Source organism: Aspergillus brunneoviolaceus (genome assembly GCF_003184695.1).
Source record: "Aspergillus brunneoviolaceus CBS 621.78 unplaced genomic scaffold BO95scaffold_81, whole genome shotgun sequence".
NCBI lineage: Eukaryota > Fungi > Ascomycota > Eurotiomycetes > Eurotiales > Aspergillaceae > Aspergillus > Aspergillus brunneoviolaceus.
The window spans coordinates 81,084-100,392 of NW_020290811.1; the positions used below are offsets into that span (position 1 = coordinate 81,084).

General features: G+C 52.9%; 3 protein-coding genes across 3 annotated transcripts; all 3 read right to left on the bottom strand.

Moving 5' to 3' along the window:
• Positions 1-750: 750 nt before the first annotated feature.
• On the bottom strand, positions 751-5,437 carry BO95DRAFT_373441 (putative jumonji family transcription factor; the record flags this gene model as incomplete). The annotated part of the gene is made up of 6 exons (XM_025583052.1): positions 751-2,127; positions 2,239-2,719; positions 2,908-3,964; positions 4,017-4,942; positions 5,000-5,085; positions 5,180-5,437. 6 exons carry the CDS (start codon positions 5,435-5,437, stop codon positions 751-753), a joined length of 4,185 nt encoding a protein of 1,394 aa, XP_025437839.1.
• A 3,558-nt stretch (positions 5,438-8,995) lies between these two features.
• On the bottom strand, positions 8,996-11,589 carry BO95DRAFT_467945 (choline/carnitine O-acyltransferase; the record flags this gene model as incomplete). The annotated part of the gene is made up of 4 exons (XM_025589322.1): positions 8,996-9,123; positions 9,191-11,107; positions 11,164-11,193; positions 11,244-11,589. 4 exons carry the CDS (start codon positions 11,587-11,589, stop codon positions 8,996-8,998), a joined length of 2,421 nt encoding a protein of 806 aa, XP_025437840.1.
• Positions 11,590-13,721: 2,132 nt separating this feature from the next.
• BO95DRAFT_274172 (CAP domain-containing protein) lies at positions 13,722-15,325 on the bottom strand. Its single transcript, XM_025581604.1, has 3 exons — positions 14,346-15,325; positions 14,005-14,294; positions 13,722-13,947 (listed from the first exon to the last, which is right to left on the bottom strand). Exons 1-3 carry the CDS (start codon positions 15,044-15,046, stop codon positions 13,877-13,879), a joined length of 1,062 nt encoding a protein of 353 aa, XP_025437841.1. The 5' UTR covers positions 15,047-15,325; the 3' UTR covers positions 13,722-13,876.
• Between the last annotated feature and the right edge of the window lie 3,984 nt (positions 15,326-19,309).

The window sequence follows — 19,309 nt, forward strand, 5'->3', positions numbered from 1 at the left end:
GGGAGGAGGGGGAGGGGGCATAAGGGGGTATCAAACACGGGGCTCACTATTAGAGACACTTAATTCGCCTCTGCTCGAGGCATTTTCTGTTCATCGAATATGGGAAATGGTGCTTTTTTTCGAGTGGTTTTTGGAAAGATGGTGCAGGGTGGGGGATGTCTCTAGTGTATGGATAGACCTGTCTTACTGAAGCGGCAGTAGGCTCCAATAGCTCTCCCATCGCTCGGATGAAAAGAGACTCCAGGTGTTGGTGATAGGGGGACAAAGGTGAAACGTGCTGGAAAATAAAAGAATTGAAAAAGAACAGGGAAAGAGCAATCGAGGCCAAATCCGCCGAGTGGACAGTGGGAAGAGTCAGTCCGATCATCGAGACGCCTCACATTAGGCGGATGGCCACCTGGCCTAACATCACGCCCACCGCCATTTGATCCTTTGGTCGATCGGATCCTTAAAAGGGTCAGATTTTGGCAACCACCCCTCAGACCCTGAGAGAAGAAAGTAGAGGAGACAATCAAAAGCCTCATCGAAACAAGGCCCCAATTGGAGAGACCACTAGCCAGCTAGGGCCGATCCGATTGTGAATGATCATCGTCCGGATGAAGAAAAGAGGCACAAAAATAATCGCAAACGCCCAGTCATGCAGTCGTCAATCCAGATAAGTCGTTACATGGTGATAATGTGAGGGGAAAGGTGAGGATGCAAATGTCATCGCAGGCATATCAATCGAGTGGTGGATAGGCTGCTCCGTGGTTAGGGGCTGAGCACCGCGCCAATATCTTCCGTCCCGTCCATGCCGAACCCAGCCATATCGACTGAGTGCAAGGAACCCGGACCTCCGCGACCCAGAGAGATGTCGGACGACGCATAATCATGCTTGAGTCGTTCATGGGGCCCAAAGAACGGTCGACTCTCCTCGTTCGGAGTGTTCCCATCGCCAGCGGCCCACGGCCCATGTTGCCAAAACCTCGTATTCGCCTGTTGATCGCCAAAGAGATCATGGTGGTCATGATGGTTTTCCGGGGCGTGATGAGCAAAATCGTTCGGGGACTGGAATCGCAGATGCGACCGGCTGAAGTTCGAGCAGGGAGAGTCGGCGTGCAACGGCAGGTCCAAGTTGGGGAACGGCATGTCCTCCACCGTCGTGATATCTATGGTTGGGTTCTCCGTTTGCCGAGCTAGGGCTGTTGCCAGGCGGAGGTTGGAAGCTGAACTTTGACGACTATGGCTGGCCGACCGTTCGATGGCCCGTTGCACGAAACTCCCACATGTCTTAAGGATCTTCTCTTGGTCGGCAGGAGAGAGGCTGGCGAAGAAATCGTTGGCGAGAGAAGGCCGGGGAAGTTCAGGTTCAACGCGGGTGAGGCCAAAGGTCTTCTGGGCATATTCCGTGAAGCCAGACGGCATGTCGTAGGGAGACTGGTAGACGGTCGGGACCTGCTCACGCTGTTGCTCGAGATAAGCGTAGGTGCGTGGCACTTTCGAGAGCGCCAAGCCGCTGCCGTTCACCGCCTCTTGCTTGATGGGTTCCGGTTCCTTCTTTTGCAGCACGTCAAGCCGGTCCCGATGACTCACCAGCGAGAAGCGGAGCATCTGCAACAGCCGAGTCACCTCTTCTGATCGCATGTTCAGGGGTTGTAGCGAGAGAAGAGAGCCATCAGGCGCCCGGGGTTGTACCCGCTGCTGAGCCATAGCTAGTTCCAACTTCTCTAGGCCATTGGGCGGTGGGACAGATCCCATCGGACCCAGGAGCGTGTCAACAACCAGCTCGGGGCTGACAATGATGTATCCGGCGAAAACATTGGCATGGTCGGTAATCTGAGCCAGGCGACGGCGAGCGATTAGCTCCCGAACATTGGCAAAATTGTTTGCGGGAAGGTGGTGGTGGTGATTGTTCTGCTGCTGCTGCTGTTGTACTAAATGGGACGGCGGATAATGATGGGTGGGATGAGTCTGGGAGTGTTGACGAGCATGAGGCTGCAAATGCGACTTGGTGACGTGCGGGTACGGGGCATGACGGGCAGATTGCGTTGGCAGGGTACGGTAAGCAGACGGCATCGCAGCAGGAGGCGGAGGAGGAGCAGCAGCAGCAGCAGAAAGCGCAGGGCGTGGAGGGGCAAGAGAAGAATGCTGCAGCAATGAAGGGCGGGGAGCAGCAGCAGCAGTGACGGCGGCGGCAGCTGCGGCAGCGGTAGTGTGAGTATGCGTAGTGTTGGCGGCAGCGGCAGGAGCAGCAGCAACAGCAGCAGCACCGATAGCAGAGGCGGTGGGAAGCGACAGAAGGTGTTGGTGGTGAGGAGGAACGCCAGCAAAGTGAGGGGCATACGGAGTCGTGGCAGGGAGACGATGGTGGGGTTGGTAAGAGGGGACCCGGGCCATCACAGCGCCAAGGGACTTAACGCTGTCCAGGAAATTCGCCCGCTGGTTGTGGACAGGCACAGTAGGGTTGTGCGTATACTGAGCCCTACATTCAGTGGACGATTCGCCCAGATAATACCAGATCTTCTCGCCCTGCATGAGGTTGATGGGCGCCGATGGTGGGGCAATGTGGTAACTAGTGCTGTCCACCGTCTCGAATTCGGCCCACTGATACGGGGAGTCTCCATCGCCAAACGGATTTCCTGCCACCGGCACGGCTGACTCCAACTCTTTCCGGCTCTCGGGCTTCCGAGCCAAGTGGGCAGGAAGAGGCTTGGTTCCTGGTGCCAGCGGTGAGAAATTACTCCGTCGAACCACGAGCATCCAGCGGTATGGTAATTCAATTACGTCCCTGTGCGTCGGTCACATCAGTCAGTCAGTCAATCAATCAAACAGTCCGTCAGACATTCCCATCACTGCATCATCGTCGTGATATCACCAATCGGGTAGTTTCCAAACAAGCGGGGGAAAGAGAGAAGGATGCTGTCTTACCCTCTAGGAAGCACCTTGACCAGCAACATTCGTTCCTCAGGTCGGTTCTCAAGCACCACCGCCCCATTGATTTCCTTGTCCGCCTGGAACTGCACTAGCTCCCCAGCCACCAAACGCCGTGCGGTTTGCATGAGTTTGCGGTCGTAATCGAGCGAGTCGCCGTTGCCCATCCACGACGGTTTCTTTTGGCGGTGGTACTTGCATTTAAGGTCCACGCTAGGGATCGAATACTGCTCGCCATCGTCGGCGATCACGGCGATCACACCTTCCTCCACTTGCACACCAGCCAGAAGCGCACAAGTGGCATGGTAGGAACGGGTACATTTGCCGAAATTGCATTGGAAGCAAGCACCGCGCACCTCGCGGCAAAAAAGGCACTTGAGGCCCATGCGAGCCTTGGGGACTTTATCCACATCGCACACCACCTCCCGTCCACTCTCGTCCCGAAGAATCGTTGTCTCCTCTGTATACAGAGCACAACGCCGATGGGCGTGTGCCTTGCCATCCTCGGTTGGTAAGAGATCTTCGTAGTCAAGATTGTTGGGACACAAAACGCAGGGGATTTTCCGCGGAACATCCATACTCATACGTATACGTTTTGCCTTGGTGGTTTCGCCGTCCTGCTTCCGCTTGCGCCCCCGAGTAGATGTCTTCTCGGGAACACTGCGAGGCGGTGTCAGTAGATCCGACACGCCTTCCATCGCATCCAGGTCACTGTCGTATTCTCCATAATATTCAGGAGTTGCCTCCCCGCGAAGCTTTCGTTCGATCTCGTCAACATCAATCCAGACACTGTCAGCTTCGCAGTGGCACTTCTTGGCCACCCGTCCATAGTCCAACCACTTTTCCGTGGCGAAATTAACGGATTCGGCACAGTTGTAACCCAAATTGTAGCCAGAGTGGTAGCCATATGGATAAGTGATGACGAATTCGCCCTCGTAATGCACCAGTCTGTTGACTGTGATGCCATACTGTGACTTTAATAGACTAGGCGAGACAAGGTAAGTTTTGTGGCGGAGGAATTGGTCGCAGCTCTTGGCATCACTCTGCCATATACCTTGATCTAGAATTAGCACTGGAAGGCCACCGTAGTTGGCTTGTTATCTTACTCTTCATGGCCTGTTCGAACCGAGGAGCATCCTCCTGAGAAATGCTGTACCATTGCTTCGGAGCTCCGAAATGGATATAGTTGATGCTGTACAGATCCATGTCCTCCAGGTGCCAGGCGAAAGTCGCTTTCCACATACCCAGATAGAGATATGCAGTATTAACACCCGGCACTTTCTGCCCGAGCACGTCCAACAAATTCGGTAACCGGGCGACGTTCCACGAAGTCGTGATATTGTCATCGAAGAGGGAGCCAGGCATATCAGCGCCGTACAGCGGATTGTTGAACATCAAGGACTTCCAGTAAGCGGTTTCTAGCTCCTCGCATCGTTCTGCCGTGTACTCTTCGCTATCATGAATGCGATAATCGAAGTCTTTAAAGGCCTCCTCGTCCACGTAGTCGACTGCATCACCGCCCTTGTTGTGTTTTCGGCGCGCAGTAACTGACTTGGGCTGCCGACCCTTGGGCTTCGGGCCGGGTAGGGATTCACCGTCGCTCAACTCCTCCGTCTTCGTCTCCACTGGATTTGATTCCGGGGAGACAGGGGTCGGAGGACCTTCCGGCTTGATCTTGTCGAGGCCTTCCTCGGCAGGAGGCTCCTCCTTGACCTTAACCTGGTTGGACCGTTTGGGCGGGCGGCCCGGACCTGGACGACGTTTTTGCGAGTCTGCTCGAGGCGTCTGGTTTCGAGGCGCAGGATGGGCGCGATTCACCCGCTCCTGATTCCGGCGTCGCTCACCTCTGCGTGCGGGAGGCTGGTGACTGCTTTCTTCACACAATCCTTTCCACTGGGGCAGATTGTATGATCGCTGTCTCTCGATGTTGGCCTGTGTGTATGTCCCGTGCGAACCGTGGAACTCCTGCATGATCGGATTCTTCACGCGAATCTTCTTCACGGCTTCGTCGAGCGGCGGAAGGGCATCGGACCTTTTGAGACGACCGATGAGCGCTACTTTTCGTAGGATTGACTGGAGACACACTTACCACTCCTTCGGGGGGATGATCTTGATAATACCCGATCGCATGCCATACTCCTCGACTTTGTTGATGAACGACTGAAAGTCCCGGAACTGATCCATGGTCTAGCAAGTTTCCAGTTAGCCCAAGCGTCCGATGCAGAAGCTAGACGATCGGACTCCGTCAGCGGGAGACCAGGCGACTCACCGGCTTGAAGACGGGAACCTTGCCACCACCATAGTAGTGATCTGGCTCAATCACTTCGTCGTCGGCTTCCACCGAGGGTATCTCCTCCTGAGCACCGGGGACATTGTGGTCGAGTTCAAGGTCCGATAGCTCCGAAGGCACGCCCTCGGGGGCCTCCTTCTTGCCGTTGGCGCTTTGCGGCGGAGTGATTGAAGCCGCATGGGTCGCCGGACCGCCCGCGATCGACTCGAAGAGGGGTTGATCAAGCGCTGCCGCCATCATCTCAAGATGAGAGAAACGAAAGGGGGGGGAATTGGTCGGAGAGATCGATTGGGGTGCCGTCGTCGGAAGAAGCGACCGCTGATCGACGGCAGGATAGGGATTCCCAGCGGTCGGGGGAGTAAGCGTGACGTAGAGGAGGTAACTTTCAGCAGGTGCTGTACTGCGGAAGCCGGTTAATATCGCGACGGTAGTGCTTTGGACAAAAGAACACCAAAAGAAGGTTTATTTGAGTGGTTTGATAATAGTGAGAGATGGAAGAGGTAAGTCGGGGGAAAGTATGGGTGAATGGGAGGCAGAGTGAATTGAAGATGAAGTGCCCGGCTAGGATGATCCAAGCTCAGTTGGGACAAATTGCAAAAGATTCCGAGATCATGCGAAGCGCAAGAAACACCGGGAAGGAGTCAGATAAAGATAGGGACCGGGTGGAACAGTGAAGGATGATGAAAATCGGTATCGACAGCGGTAGGCTGTAGCAGCAGACCAGCACGCAACGCAGGCGCCTCCTCCAGTATGAGGGCTCAGGGAACGGAGGGAGCAGATTTGCCGTGGGTGTATTGCAGGACCAAGCAGCAGGAGTAACGATGGCGCTAGTTCAGCAGCGGTGCAGAAAGAGAGGAATGGGTTTGAGCTAGCGCGAGGAGGAATGGAGCCACTACCAGACTACTCGTAGCAAAGTGTAGACTAGCAACCAGCAGGAGGGAAAAAGGCAAAAGGCAGGGGGGTCAGGCAAGCAGAGCCAATGCCAGAGACGCAGCGCCCAGGTCGGAAGGGTCAATCAAGAAGGGGGTGTGGAAGGAGGACGACGATGAGTGGAGCCGGCCAGAGCACGATGGCCTGACCTTTTTTTTTTGGGAGGGGGGGGGTCTCTTTGGGAAGACGATGATGGAATGGGACGAGTAAGAAAGCTGAGCAGCCTGAGCGCCTGAAAGCAAGAACGGGTTAAGGCACCGACGCGATACTCGGAGCAGTAAAGTACCGTATGCGTGGCCAGTCGCAGGGGGAGATATCTTTTGCCTGACTGCTTTGCCGCGAGCAGATCGCAGCGCGCAGCACGCAGCACGGGATGTCCGGTGTCGGAAAGTGCAAGAAATGGTAGGTAGGTAGAAATGAGATTGCTTCACTTACTGATTATTGAAGAAATGAAAGACAGAACAGACGCATAAGACAGAGGACTGAAGGGAGACCGTCTCTGCTCATCAGTGTATTGTAGTCGTGCGTAGCATGGACAAAGTCAGTCAGTCTCAAAGCTGTTGGTTATTAGGTAGTTTCCAGCAAATCTGAGGCAGTGGTTTGACTGGTTTGCTGCATGAAGTCACGTGGGGCACATGACTGGGTGAGCTGAAACGGGCGTACGGTAGGCGGTGGGACGCAGGCTACGACACCACGCGGTAGACATGAGCACGCTGTAACTTAACTTGCTAGGTACATACACTACGTACTGTACAAGTACACTGCAAGGCGTGTGCGCGCAGCAATTGAAGAACAAAGTCCGGAAATCATGTCGACCTGACCGGCGGGTAACCTCGGCATTGGGCAAGGACAATTCCAAGACGGCTATCAGCATCATCAGCATCATGATCATCATACATACATTGGTTGTTCGTATGCCTAGGCGGTGGTAACAAATCAATGAAGGGTCTGATCGGGATGACCTCACCAGTCCTGAGCGCCATTGGGGGAAGCGCTGCTTCATTTAGCCGGTGGGTAAAGCGGTTCTGCTGGCCCTTTGTTAGTACTCTGTAGTATATTCTCTTCGTTCCAGAAACTCTTTGTACTCCGTACATATACTGTCGTTATTCTGTGGTCGGGTCTATATGTCCACGCACTCATGATATGCATCTAACCCATGAATCAGATCCGCTCGGCGATATTCATTTCGGCGAAAATAACTGACTGCATGGCAAAACCACTTACCCATTGACCAGCTCAACATGGCACGGGGTTGAGATTTTCTCATTGGCCACTGAGGTCATCCGAGGAAACACCTGCATCAGTGCATGCATGCATAAGGCGGCGGCCGTCGAGGCATCGGCGGCGATAGCCGCTAGGACCCCTCACTGTTTGGAAGAGATAGGAGTATAGTGCCTGCATGGAGTCCAGGTAGATAGAGGCAATAACCAACTCAGTGTTATGAGGTCCAACAATGGAGTAGATTGCCTTCAATCGGGTAATAGCTGGAGCTAGAACCACACACTCTTTCTCGGGTTCTCTTCAAATCTACTCTCAAATTCCAGTTAGACACTCTATCTAGAACCCGAGTATAACTACAACATAGTAACCACACAACACCAACAACACACTAGAGATCCTCCCCCCAAGCCAACCTAACCAACACACTGACAGGCATGACATCTCAAGATAACTGACCATCTTACCTCACTTACCAGGATACTATACTTTCCAGTAATATGCAAGATAAAGCCACAGGCCAAGAGAACATTCCACCGCGAATCCGTGCAGCTCTCAATGACCAACCCGCTGCGCTGCACCTTGCACCATAAGCACAATAATGTAACATATCCCCCCAATCCCTCCAGAGTATACACCTGACAAACTCCTGTTTATCCGACCTGATTAACCACAACACCTACAATGCCCCGATACATGAAGACAGTACATAAGCAGGACCAATAAACCCATACCCATCAGAACACCATCAAGGAATGAACCTGAAATCCTGACCTAACCGGCCGAACCAAACCCCCGAGTAGCAGCCTGAGGCCCCAGGCCCCCCGCGGCGCCGCCGCCGCCGCCAGCGCCGCGTCCCTGCCCTCCTTCCCAAACGGGATGACTGCAGTAATCCGCATCCATCACTTTGAACTTCCACTGCGTTGACTCACCCCCAACCCCCGAAGGAGCGCCACCTCCCCTGAGCTTTTCCAACACAATATACATACATTACTAGCTAACCACTAGTACCCATTAATACCGTTTCACAAATGGAGGAGCAGTCGATCATCCTCCCCTCCCTCTGAACATGGCTTAAAACCTTGCCCTCCCCCCCCCCACCCACCCATCCTAACACACAGACCCTGACTGACTGACTGACGAACGACAATACATACAAACTTGGCTGCATGCATGCATTTAACGTGCGTTGGGCAGAAATGGAAACTCAACGTTAAATGAGTACTCTGTAGATATGTAGATATACACTGGGGGGTGGAAGTACCAAGGTCGTACGAAGTAGTGTTTATGTCATTTGCGGGCTGAAATGAATTGTACTCGGATATACGGAGTACCGATTCAGTAGTAGTAGGATATGCAGTATGGCATGATTACTTGCTATACTAGCTCGGCTCTGGCCATAGTAAACATCATCCATAAACACTCAACCCCTGGATAAAGTGCTTACAAAACAATGTGCTGCAATTGTCACCTTAACTTACAAACAGCGAGATGAAAGAGAATTCTGCTCCTCAGTGTATCAGTAATTGATATAGGATTGGTATCAACTAAATATAATATAACATAAGGATATACACCCAACACCAATCCACGGCTAACCGACTAAGAATGTAAATAAAAATGTAGGAAGAAGCGCACAAGGCATAATCAATAGTCATTCAGCCGCAGCTTCTTTCCGACAAATCGCCGTTTCTCCGGCTTGTCCGTGCCACGCTCCCGGTCTGCATTGATCCCCTTCAGTGCATGAAGCAACATCCCGGCATCGAAGAACCCATCTGATAGGTCTCCTGTTAGCAACTGCCTATTTTGATCACTCAAAACACAAGGGAGGAAAGAACTTACATCCGCCCATGCCATCATCCTCTATTTCTCCGCTGTCCGTTGTGGGCGTCTCGGCTCCCCGATGGCTCGCGTCGCTCCGGACGATCCGGCCCCGGCGGTGATCACTCTGGAGCCGCTCGGCGATCATCTCCATCTCGCGGGCCCGGCTTGTGCGCGGACTCGCCGGTCGCTGGTTGATGGCACGCAGCAGCTTCCGGATTTCGAGCAGATAAGACTCCAGTGTGTACATCAATCGTTGGGTCTGGCGATGCTTTGAGGAGGCACAGAACGAGATCGTGTCATCCTTGATTATGTAGCCAATTCCGAAGCCATCCGCGGAAGTCGGTCCGAATCCGAAATGGCGTAAGCACGGGTTCCCGCAGTTTGAAGTCGACAGCACCGTGGTGTTGATCTTGTCCCAACCAGCATCACTGAAGATGGCCGGCATGGTGCGCACGCCACGAATGCTGTAGCCGGTCGACGAAAGCCCATCTTCTGACATCGGGCCAGAAGATTTCGGCGATGAGATCGACTCGCCATCTACAGGGCTGGTATAGCCATTGGTGCCTTCTGAGACACTGTTACTGGCCGACGACGCCCCGTCGTCAAAGGATCGCTGCCAGAGACAGTACAGTGCGTAGAGGTGTCGGTCTTGTCCCTGACCCTTAGAGCATTCCTTCGTAATGGCTGTGTGTTTCTCTGTTGCTTTCCGAAGCGCATTCACCTTCTGCTCCGCCGGGTTCTCCCCCCAGAAGGTTGTGACAAAATCAGCACATTCGCTGGTAACCGTCCGAATGGCCTCTGTTCGGCCGTGCAGGAAGGATTTGGTCATGGCTGGCTCGTAGGTATTCTCCAGTCGCCCATAAAGCCCGTAGTATGCTGCCTGGAACGCCATCTGTACAAACGCATCGGGGGAGAACCCCATGGAGGTGATAAAATTCTTGCCAAATCCAGTAAAGTCCAGCACTTGGAACTCATGCTGTTTAAGGAGATCAGACAGGTGCGACTCTGCAAATCGTAAGGCAATGCTGAGCTCGGGTACCATGTCCCACTCCAACTTGCGCGGAGTTGTGCTGACGTTACCAAAACTCCGAGGGTCACGCTTAGCAGGATCCGGGCTCGATGTTGCCCACAGGCTAGGTGCTTGGCCGTTGATGGTGCGGGCGAAGCGGAGAATTGTGTCAGTGTAAACATCGCTGGCAAATCGAAGCACCGTGTGTCCGTCAACGCCGGTATGCTCAAAGTTGATGCCCGCGCTACCGTTCTTACAAACGATAATTTGCAGTTTGTCATACCAACGGTTCGTACATGTGCCAACTTGGACCCCTCTAATGACCTCACTTGTTCCGCAGAGCATGTTCGCGCAAAGCTCGGAGGTGTTGTGTGGTTCCGTGTAGTCCAGGCAGAGAACAAAGAGCGCGGTATCGACAATGTTCAGACACTCCGCGTTGTTTGAGCCTTCGTCCTTGGTGAGAATATCCCTCAGACCCGACCAGACCTTACGATTCTCGGTACTCAGCACACCAAGGGCCCCCTTCGCAGCGTCCTGGATAGGAGTCTGCTCCGCATCGCCGATAATGACCTGAAGGTTGACAGCGATATCCTTCTCGTTCATGATCAGGTCATTGTTCTCATCCAGGGCATCGAACCAGTAAAACTGGCCACGACACATGACAACAATATGCTTTGCATGAGGATCTTGACTGATGACACATCCATTATCGGTGGGCACGCGCGCTGTTCCGAACAAACGAGAGTACTGATACATGCACAAAGGAGTACCTCGGACAGTGTCTGGGGGCAGCTCCTCCCGCCTGACGGCTCGGACGAAGGACAGAGCAGAGACGACAAGCGAAGCTGCCCGCGTCACTTGGTTGTTTCTCGCAGGGGTGGGGTCATCTTCCAGCAGAAAGAAAGGGTTGAGGTTCAGAACAACAGCTAGTAGTGGGTCAGCCTCGCTTCCTCTTGATGTTCTGATGGAAAAGGTATCTTACGGCTATCATAATTCAAGTATGAATCGTACCCTGAACGAGCGTCAGCCAAGAAAACCCAATCACAATGAGTGACAACATACAGAATTGCTCTATGTAACTTGTCTTTGATGAAGCATAGTTCTTGAGCTTCTCCTGAAGAACGGGTCCTTCTGACCGTAGGAAGTCTTGGACAGCTGCTTTCGTCTCGTCTTGCTCCCTGGGTGCCTGCAACGGGGCCAAGGCTTCGAGATACTTCTGGCAAGTCTGCTCCAGCTCGGGAATAGGCAGCTTGGGGAGGGAGTCTTGGTTGGCAAACGTTAATCCCTGTTTGGCCGACCCATTCACTGTCAAGGGCGTTGAAGACGGTTGGGATCGAGCAGGCTCCATGGCTTTTCCTAGCGGCTTGGGAGCTGTGAAATAACGCACTGCAACAGACGAGTAAGACATGATGTCAGCAGGTTGAGTTCTTCCGATCGTGGGTCTGATCAACTAGGCGTAGCGACACGCCAGGAAGGTAGGAATGGATAAGAGGCGCAAGGCGCTGCGTTTGAAATAATGACAATCTTGGAGGCAGTAGGAGGGCATGGAGGAGGGTTATCTCATGACCACAGCGGAGTCACCGGAGTCACGGGGCTTCACCTCGAGGCACGTCGCACGTCGACCACAAGAGGGCAAGAATTGTATCAAGAGGGAAGTGTGTGAGATTGAGGTCATCAGGGAAGGGGTAAAGTCCGCAGCGAGGACGGCGCATTTTATTAAGGAACGAGCAGCCAAAAGGCCGTCGGGATGACAGCCCCAGGTACATTCGGGAATAAGGGAGAAGCTAGCGTCTCAGCGCGGGGAAATGGGAGACTGACCGGACGCCGAAGGGACGGTCACAGTCTAGGGTCGAGTCAAAAACGAGCGAACCACGGTTGCGCATTCGAAGCAGGCTACTCCATCCGCAGCCACGTCCAAGGTTAAGGTAATGGAGGTCGGATCGGGGGAACGGAGGAAGGCGGGCAGACATGACGGGGCAGAGGGCACAAGGCATAGAAAAGGGTCCTGCCTGTCTGCCAAGAACATGGCAACGAATGCAGAATGCAGATAACGCATCAAAACTCTAGCGGGCTCGAGAACTCACAATCAAGATATCACCGATTCTCACTCAGCTTGAGGCTGTACCTTCCCGCGGGGGAGGAGGAATGCGTCTGTGGGATTTAGCTGTAAGTGATGGAAGAGGCGGGGGCTTCAATGCCAGCAGCTAGAGGCAGTGAGCGTCATGTGAAAGACAGTAAAAGCCACCAAGCACCGGTATCAATGATGATGACCGTAATACGAACTGGGGGGAACAAGTAGCACACCCAATCGGAAGCCTGTGAGATAGATGAGGTAGATGAGATGGCGAGGGTGAGCGAGTCTAGCGAGAGATTAGTACCTTGCCTAGGTATAGTAGTAGCTGCGAGTTGAGACAGAGCCGAAGCACCAGGGTTGAGAAATTGATTGATTTGATTGAACGATCAATTAATTGATTTGATGCAATGCAGCGAGGCCAAGGGTCGCAGCGGCAGCACCGATGCCCAGGTGGCTGATGACGTTTCGGGCGAAGGGAGGTTCGTCTGGTTGGTTGCGGGGGATCGAAGCCGTGATTCTTTCCCCAGAACCTTAATTCTTGTCCCAAGGCGGTAGGCAGTGCTTTTATGCCTCAGGCAGAGCTGTACATTCCCTTCGGACGAGGAGGACTGATACGAGTACATCTCTTCGGCGGAAGATCGTTCATGATGACATACTGCCAGACCCGCCATTAGCATGGCTATCATGAAAGATACTACTCTCATTCTGCGCAGAGAATCTGTGCACTCTTCGCTGCCTTCAGAGACGGGCCTGGAGTACTGCCGTGGTGCCTCAGGCAAGTAGTCTTGAGAAACAAAACTCCATGGGAGAGATTCATATGTCCAACTGCTTAGCACTGCATCAGTGCCATTACCAGTCAGTCTACCCACTATTACTTCATATATCAGGTTATTATTGAATTCATTAATAAGTATCAAATCTTATGCAGCATTCAGGGCACACATAGCCACATGAGAAGGTACACGCTCAAAACACCCGAATGCAAGCTAAATCACACAGCACGAGAAGATGGTCAATCAAATAATTCATGGCACTACAATGAACGTGGCTTCATGAAGTGAACCAAGGTGAGTAAATATGCACAAGAGAAGAAAATAAAAGTCGCCCAACATGTGCTGCCAGGTCTGGCCGAGTGGAGTCTCCACCATGGGTGTGGCTTGGCTGAGGAATGGAGGCACTGCAGATCGTTCACTCTTTTTTCACGTCAACAAAAAAGCTTGGCGGGGTTGGACGGGCGCCATACCAGCACGAGATGGAAAGGCAACGGGCAGAAAACACACATACATGCAAAGTCAACATTAACCAGGTCATGTATGCATGAAGAAAGCGGGAAGAAGAACAGGATGCAAAAAGGAAAAGACCGAGAAAGTGTCAGACATTTCATTGTTCGATTGGTTTGCTCGCGTACGGTCAATTATCCGGGGGTAGTCCCATATCCTTGCCACAGGGGTTGAAGTTCACGCCAAGGCATAACTCGAACCATGTCGACAGATTCACTCCACACAATCAGGGCCAGCTACTCGTCATAGCTTTCGAGAGCCTGGTTGTTGCTTGTCGGGAAAGTTATAGGACCGTCGTCTCCGAACACAGTCGCGCGAAACAAGATAGCACGTCTCAATCCTTACGAAGCAACATACATGGCGTTGCCCAGGGGCTTGCCGACGTTGGTGCCGTACTCACCGGCGTAGTTACCTAATTTCACACCATTAGTCAACCGCATATCATGTTTGAGTCTCAGAGAATACTCACCGGCAGGGCTGTAGTTGCAAACAGTGAAGGGCAATGCCTCGGCAGCATCAACGTTACCCAGGCTGGGGCAGGTAACAGTGGCGCAACCGACCTTCGTGGTACCCTTCCAGACGATCTGAGAGAAGTGGCCCCAGTTGTCGAAGTAGGTCATGTCGGGGTCAGCCTCTCCGTACAGATCGGCATAGTAGCCCATCTCGTCGTTGTACATCAAGTTGGTGATCATCTCGCCGATAGCGCTGGACTCGACACCGTAACCGATGTTCTGACCATAGCCACCACCATCAATGGTACTGTGAATGATTAGCAATCGATCTTGAGCGTGGGTTCGAGGGCTTTCTTACGTATCGTGCTCGTAGACACACTTAGCAGCAAGCGTGTAAGCGCTGGACTCCAGGGAAGAGTCCCAATCCAAGGAGCTCGCGGAGTGGTTGCTGCGGTGGATGTTGTGATTGTAGAGAACAGCGGACTGGTAAGCAGTGCTGGCGGTCGCGGTGCTGCTGGCGCTCTCAGTGGTGGAGGTGGAGGTTGCAAGAGTGGTGGGCTCCGCGGCAGAGGTCCAGGACGAAGTCCAGTAAGAGGTCCAAGCGGTGGTCCAGGCGCCGTTGGCAGCAGCTTCCTGCACAACAGGGGTGGTGGCAACAACTTCGGTGGTTGGGGCCGCAGTGGTCGCAGCCTCAGTGGTAGCAGCCTCGGTGGTGGCAGCAACAGTAGGGGCAGCCTCGGTTGTGCTCGTCGAAATCGAGGTCGATTCAACAACTGGGACAGCCGGAGTAGAGCTGGTCTCAACCGCAGCGACGGGAGCAACGGTGGAGGCCTCAGCAGCGACATCGGCGACATCGGCAACCTGGACTGCAGGCTCAGCGCTCGTGGCCGCGGTGGTGGTAGCAGCAGCAGCAGCGGTGGTAGCGGCGGCAGCGGGGTATTCGGTGATAGTGGTGGTCAGGGTCACGACCGTCCAGTCAGTCACGTAGGCACGCTTGTCAACATTGTGGGCCAAGGCACCAGCGGCGCAGAGGGCGCTCAGAGCGAGGGAGTAACGCATGTTGAGTGGTTGATGTTGTTTTGACTGTTTTGATGAAGATTGAGATGTGTTTTCACAGGTCAACTGTGTCCGTTTGCAAGCAACGACTTCTCCGGGAAGCTATTTGACCGATGGACCAGGCAAGGACTCGAAAGCACGAAGAGTGTTCTCTGTTAAACAACAAGCAGATCGACTGCGAGAGAGGTGGGTGCGTTGGAGGGAGGGAAAGTATGTACGTATCACCAGGGTGCGTATAGACAGGTTGAAAAGAGTGACCGCCGTGGAAAACACTTTTTGAAAGAGTGAAAAAAGTGTACCAACGGCAAAGTTGAGGGAAAGAAGCAAAAGTTGGGGGGGTGAGGTGAGGTGAGGCCAACGGTAAGGAAGAAAAAGACAAGAGATGGGGGAGGGATGGAGGAGGAAGTGATAATATAGTCTGGAACGGCGACGGCGGGATCTCTCTGGGGCGGGCAGGTAATGACGGAAAGGAGAAGGGCTCCAGCGGGCGGCGTGTCCCTGGTGGGGTCGGGCGATCGTTGATAATTAAAAGTAAATTACTTTCGGACGGGGAAGCTTTTGCTCAGAAGCACCAGACCAGTGGGTTCAGAGAAAGTAGTGAATAGTGGGTGTTTAGTTGTTGAGTGATTATAGTCTTAGTCTTTTCAGACCGATCTCGATGACGAGGCGGGCCGGGGATTGGGGGGGGGGGGGGTGAGAGTGGGAGGCATCGCCTTTTTCTCTTCCAGTCACCCAAGAGAAAACGTAGACGACATACGTAGAGCTCAATCTCTTTGTACGCTCAATTTAAGAGGTAGGTCCCCGCTGGTCATTAAAATCCAGGCGACTAAGCGCCTCTTCACGCGTCCATTCCGATGGACGCCTCCTCGTGGGATCTCCCAACCACATACCGGAGAAGATCATTTAGAATCCTTCATGCTTCCACTCCGATACATTCCTACTCATGACTGCTCTGATACACAAGGGAACACAAGGAATCTCTTTGCTTATGGTGTCAGGGTCCAAGAAAAAAGTGTTGATTCGTTATTTCATGTTTTCTTGTTTTTTTTTCCCTTCCTGTTGCAGGAGTTGTTGCAACCCCTGGGTCGTTTACATTGAATGGTTTCCTGTGCTTTCCCCCTGGCTGCCACTAATCCCGATTGGGACGAGTAACAGCGTTGATGCCGCCGCCCGTTTCAGGTACCGTCCCCCATCGGGCAAATCAGAGTCGATCACTTGAGTGATTGGTGGTGGTGCTGGCTCCACTTGGGCCATCTTTACATTGCGCATCGCGGAATTTATCATTTTCTTGATTGACGATGGGGATAAGTGGATGGATTGAATGAGTGAATGGATGATTGTATGGATAGTAGCTTGAATGGCTCTTTATCCTCATTGTCTACCCACTTCACATCATCCAGTGTCGGCTTTATCGATTTAATTGTTCAGTCAGCTGAACGAGGAACAACAAACACTCAAAGGAGTCGAGACGGTTTGGTCTTAATCTCCGAAGATAAAGACCAGACGAGGTAGACTAATGTCCGTGCATGCCCGTGGACAACTGGTGGTGCACACAATACACGAGTCAACCAGGAGAGCCGCCAACACTCGGGACCTGACTAAACTTCAGCCGTCGGAACTCGGCGAGATTAACCACTATACACCCAAGCACTTTCAAATGAGCGTCAAGAAATAAAGCAGGCCTACACATATACCTAGTAATCAACAAGGAATCCTAATGTCAAAAAAGAAAAAAAGAGCCCATAATCTTACTCAGTAACCGTACTAACTCCTCATCGGTCCTAGAATGCGAGGAACAGTAAACGAAGCCAACAAACCAGAGCAATGATTGACGACCTAAAAACTTGGCAACTCGGCAGCCCATCTGGAGCCCGCCTGGCGCCCGCTAATGTTTCACCTTGGACCAAATCCCCCCAACTGGAAAGCGGAGATTGGGTGATCGAGACGAGACGCCTGTCCACTTTTGCCCCCCCGGCGAGATTGTCTCAACACACGGGCGTGGAAATGAGTTGATCACTTTCTGCCTTTCGTTGTTTCCCCTTGGTTGCTTTGACGATGATGGAGACCATGATGGGGACGACGATGGAGTCGAGTCTAGAACTTTAGAACCTGGAAAAGAAGAAAGAGCGAAGTGAGAAGGGGAGAAAAACGCCAGTGCCTAGTTATGGAGTCAGCGTCCCGTTTGTTCGGTCCGGCCGGTGAATCGTGCCATCCATGCCCCCCCTCATCCTCCTCCCCGAAGTCGGGGTCGGTCATCTCACCCGTGGTTCCTGGCTCACTGACACTCTTACCCATATTTCGACTCGGCTCTGGATGCCAGAGAGACGTCCCGAAATGTTGGTCCAGATGACATGAATGAGTATGGAAAGTTGTCAGAATTTTTCTCCGACAGCAACTGTGCACACGACCCATGGAACGTTCTAAACATTTTGACTGATGCCCTAACACCTCTTGCGAGTGGCATGGCCCTTGAAACATCAGGGCGCATCCGCCAACATTGTAAGTTTGTGTACCGGCACTGCCACCAGGTTATGGCGCACACGTGTGTGTCAGGGGATGCTTCAGAATCCCGCCTGCTGGGCAACAAGGTTCAGTGCAGTGGGTGTCGAACCCTGAACCGGTCGGTTGTGTTACTTCAAAATATGTCATCATCGACCGGACAATTTGGTGTCGCGTTCTGTCTGGCGCGACATGTCGAGTATCACTTTCGACGCAGGGAAACAGGCAGGGTGCATCGAGCGTCAATCCAGCCGATCGCATAATATTGACAGCTTCTTGGCTTATCCAGTATCCAGATGACAGGATGGTCCAAGAGGATTGACATCTTGGCCCACGGCACCTCGAAAGTGTAAGTCTTTGGGAAACCTTTCTTGGCCCGTTTTAGGCGACAGGCTCTGCCGTGAAGCATGCCCATTCAATTCCTACGCACATTCGTGATGATTTGTCGGGCAATATATCTGAGTGAACTTAACTCACCAATCATCCTCTGGGGTCTGGTGTTGGGTGTGGTATCTTACCTACGACGAAAGTTGACCTTCTCCCCTGCTCCTGTATAGGCCGAGGAACCCACCGCCCTCGCGCTGCTTGGGGCTCTAGGTCTTTTGGTGGTACTCCGATTCCATGCGGCCTCACAGACTGATTATGCACTCGCTTTGGCATGTCGAGAGGGATAGGTTTCGGTTTGATGGTGATATAGCCGCATTGGACGTGGGCGGAGATTACGATCGCCGTCCGCATCCAATGCCACCTCTATACTCACACCGGTCTCGACCCTCATGGAGACCTAGACCGCCATCATCTGCGAAGGTCTCGCGCACATCCAACGATGTCTGACACCCTGAGTCAATTGACAGTGACCCTCACATCTGGCCCGGCCCTTGCTTCCGCCGAGGGGGGGTCACTTCTGCAGCAACAACACCACCATCGTTGGTGGGGAGATGATCCCCCTCTGTTTTCCTTTGGGGTAAACATCAACCCGCTCCCGATCTAGACCCCACGGCGTATAGTAACTTACCTTGTTCTTCACCATTCGGCGATATCAAGGCTGCAGGCTTTTCGATCTTGGGGTTCCGCACGTATTTCGAGAAAGTCTTGGCTTGTAGGGGATAGAGTGGCATCGGCCGAGCTAGTGACTGTTAGCGACCAGCTGCAGTAGTTACTAGGCCGGTAGGCGGGAGGCACCTTGGGTGATCGATGGCCGTCTCAGATCTAACTGGGGGGTGGACGATGAGATCTATCTACCGTACTCCGTACATTGTGGATGTTGCAGCCTTGCAGGTTTGGCTGCAGTCCACTGCGGGGTTGTGATTGCAGACAACCCGATATGAACAATACCTATTTTATGATAGTCGATGGGATATCGCGATATAATATATGCAACTCGGTGGGCTGAGTGCGTTTCAACAACAATTTTGGCCTGTTTACCTGTGGTAGACGACCGGGGACTGTCCCGACTCGGTTGCATATATATTGCAGGCCACCGTACATGTCGACGCCCTTTCATCACCAAGCATGCTCCCAAGACAAAGAACACACAATACCAAAAGCCAATTATATCAACTTACGTACTCAGATAATCTAAGAATATAAACGAAAAAACCAGAACCCACCCCAAACCCCACAAGATAGCACCCAAACTATCACCACCCAACCCCCTCCCAGACTCGCCTTTTTCCCATCTTGATACATAGGTAACGCAAGTTGCCACTCATACCAACTGAAGCATTTGTGGCTCAGTGGTAGAGCGTCGCACTCGTAATGCGAAGG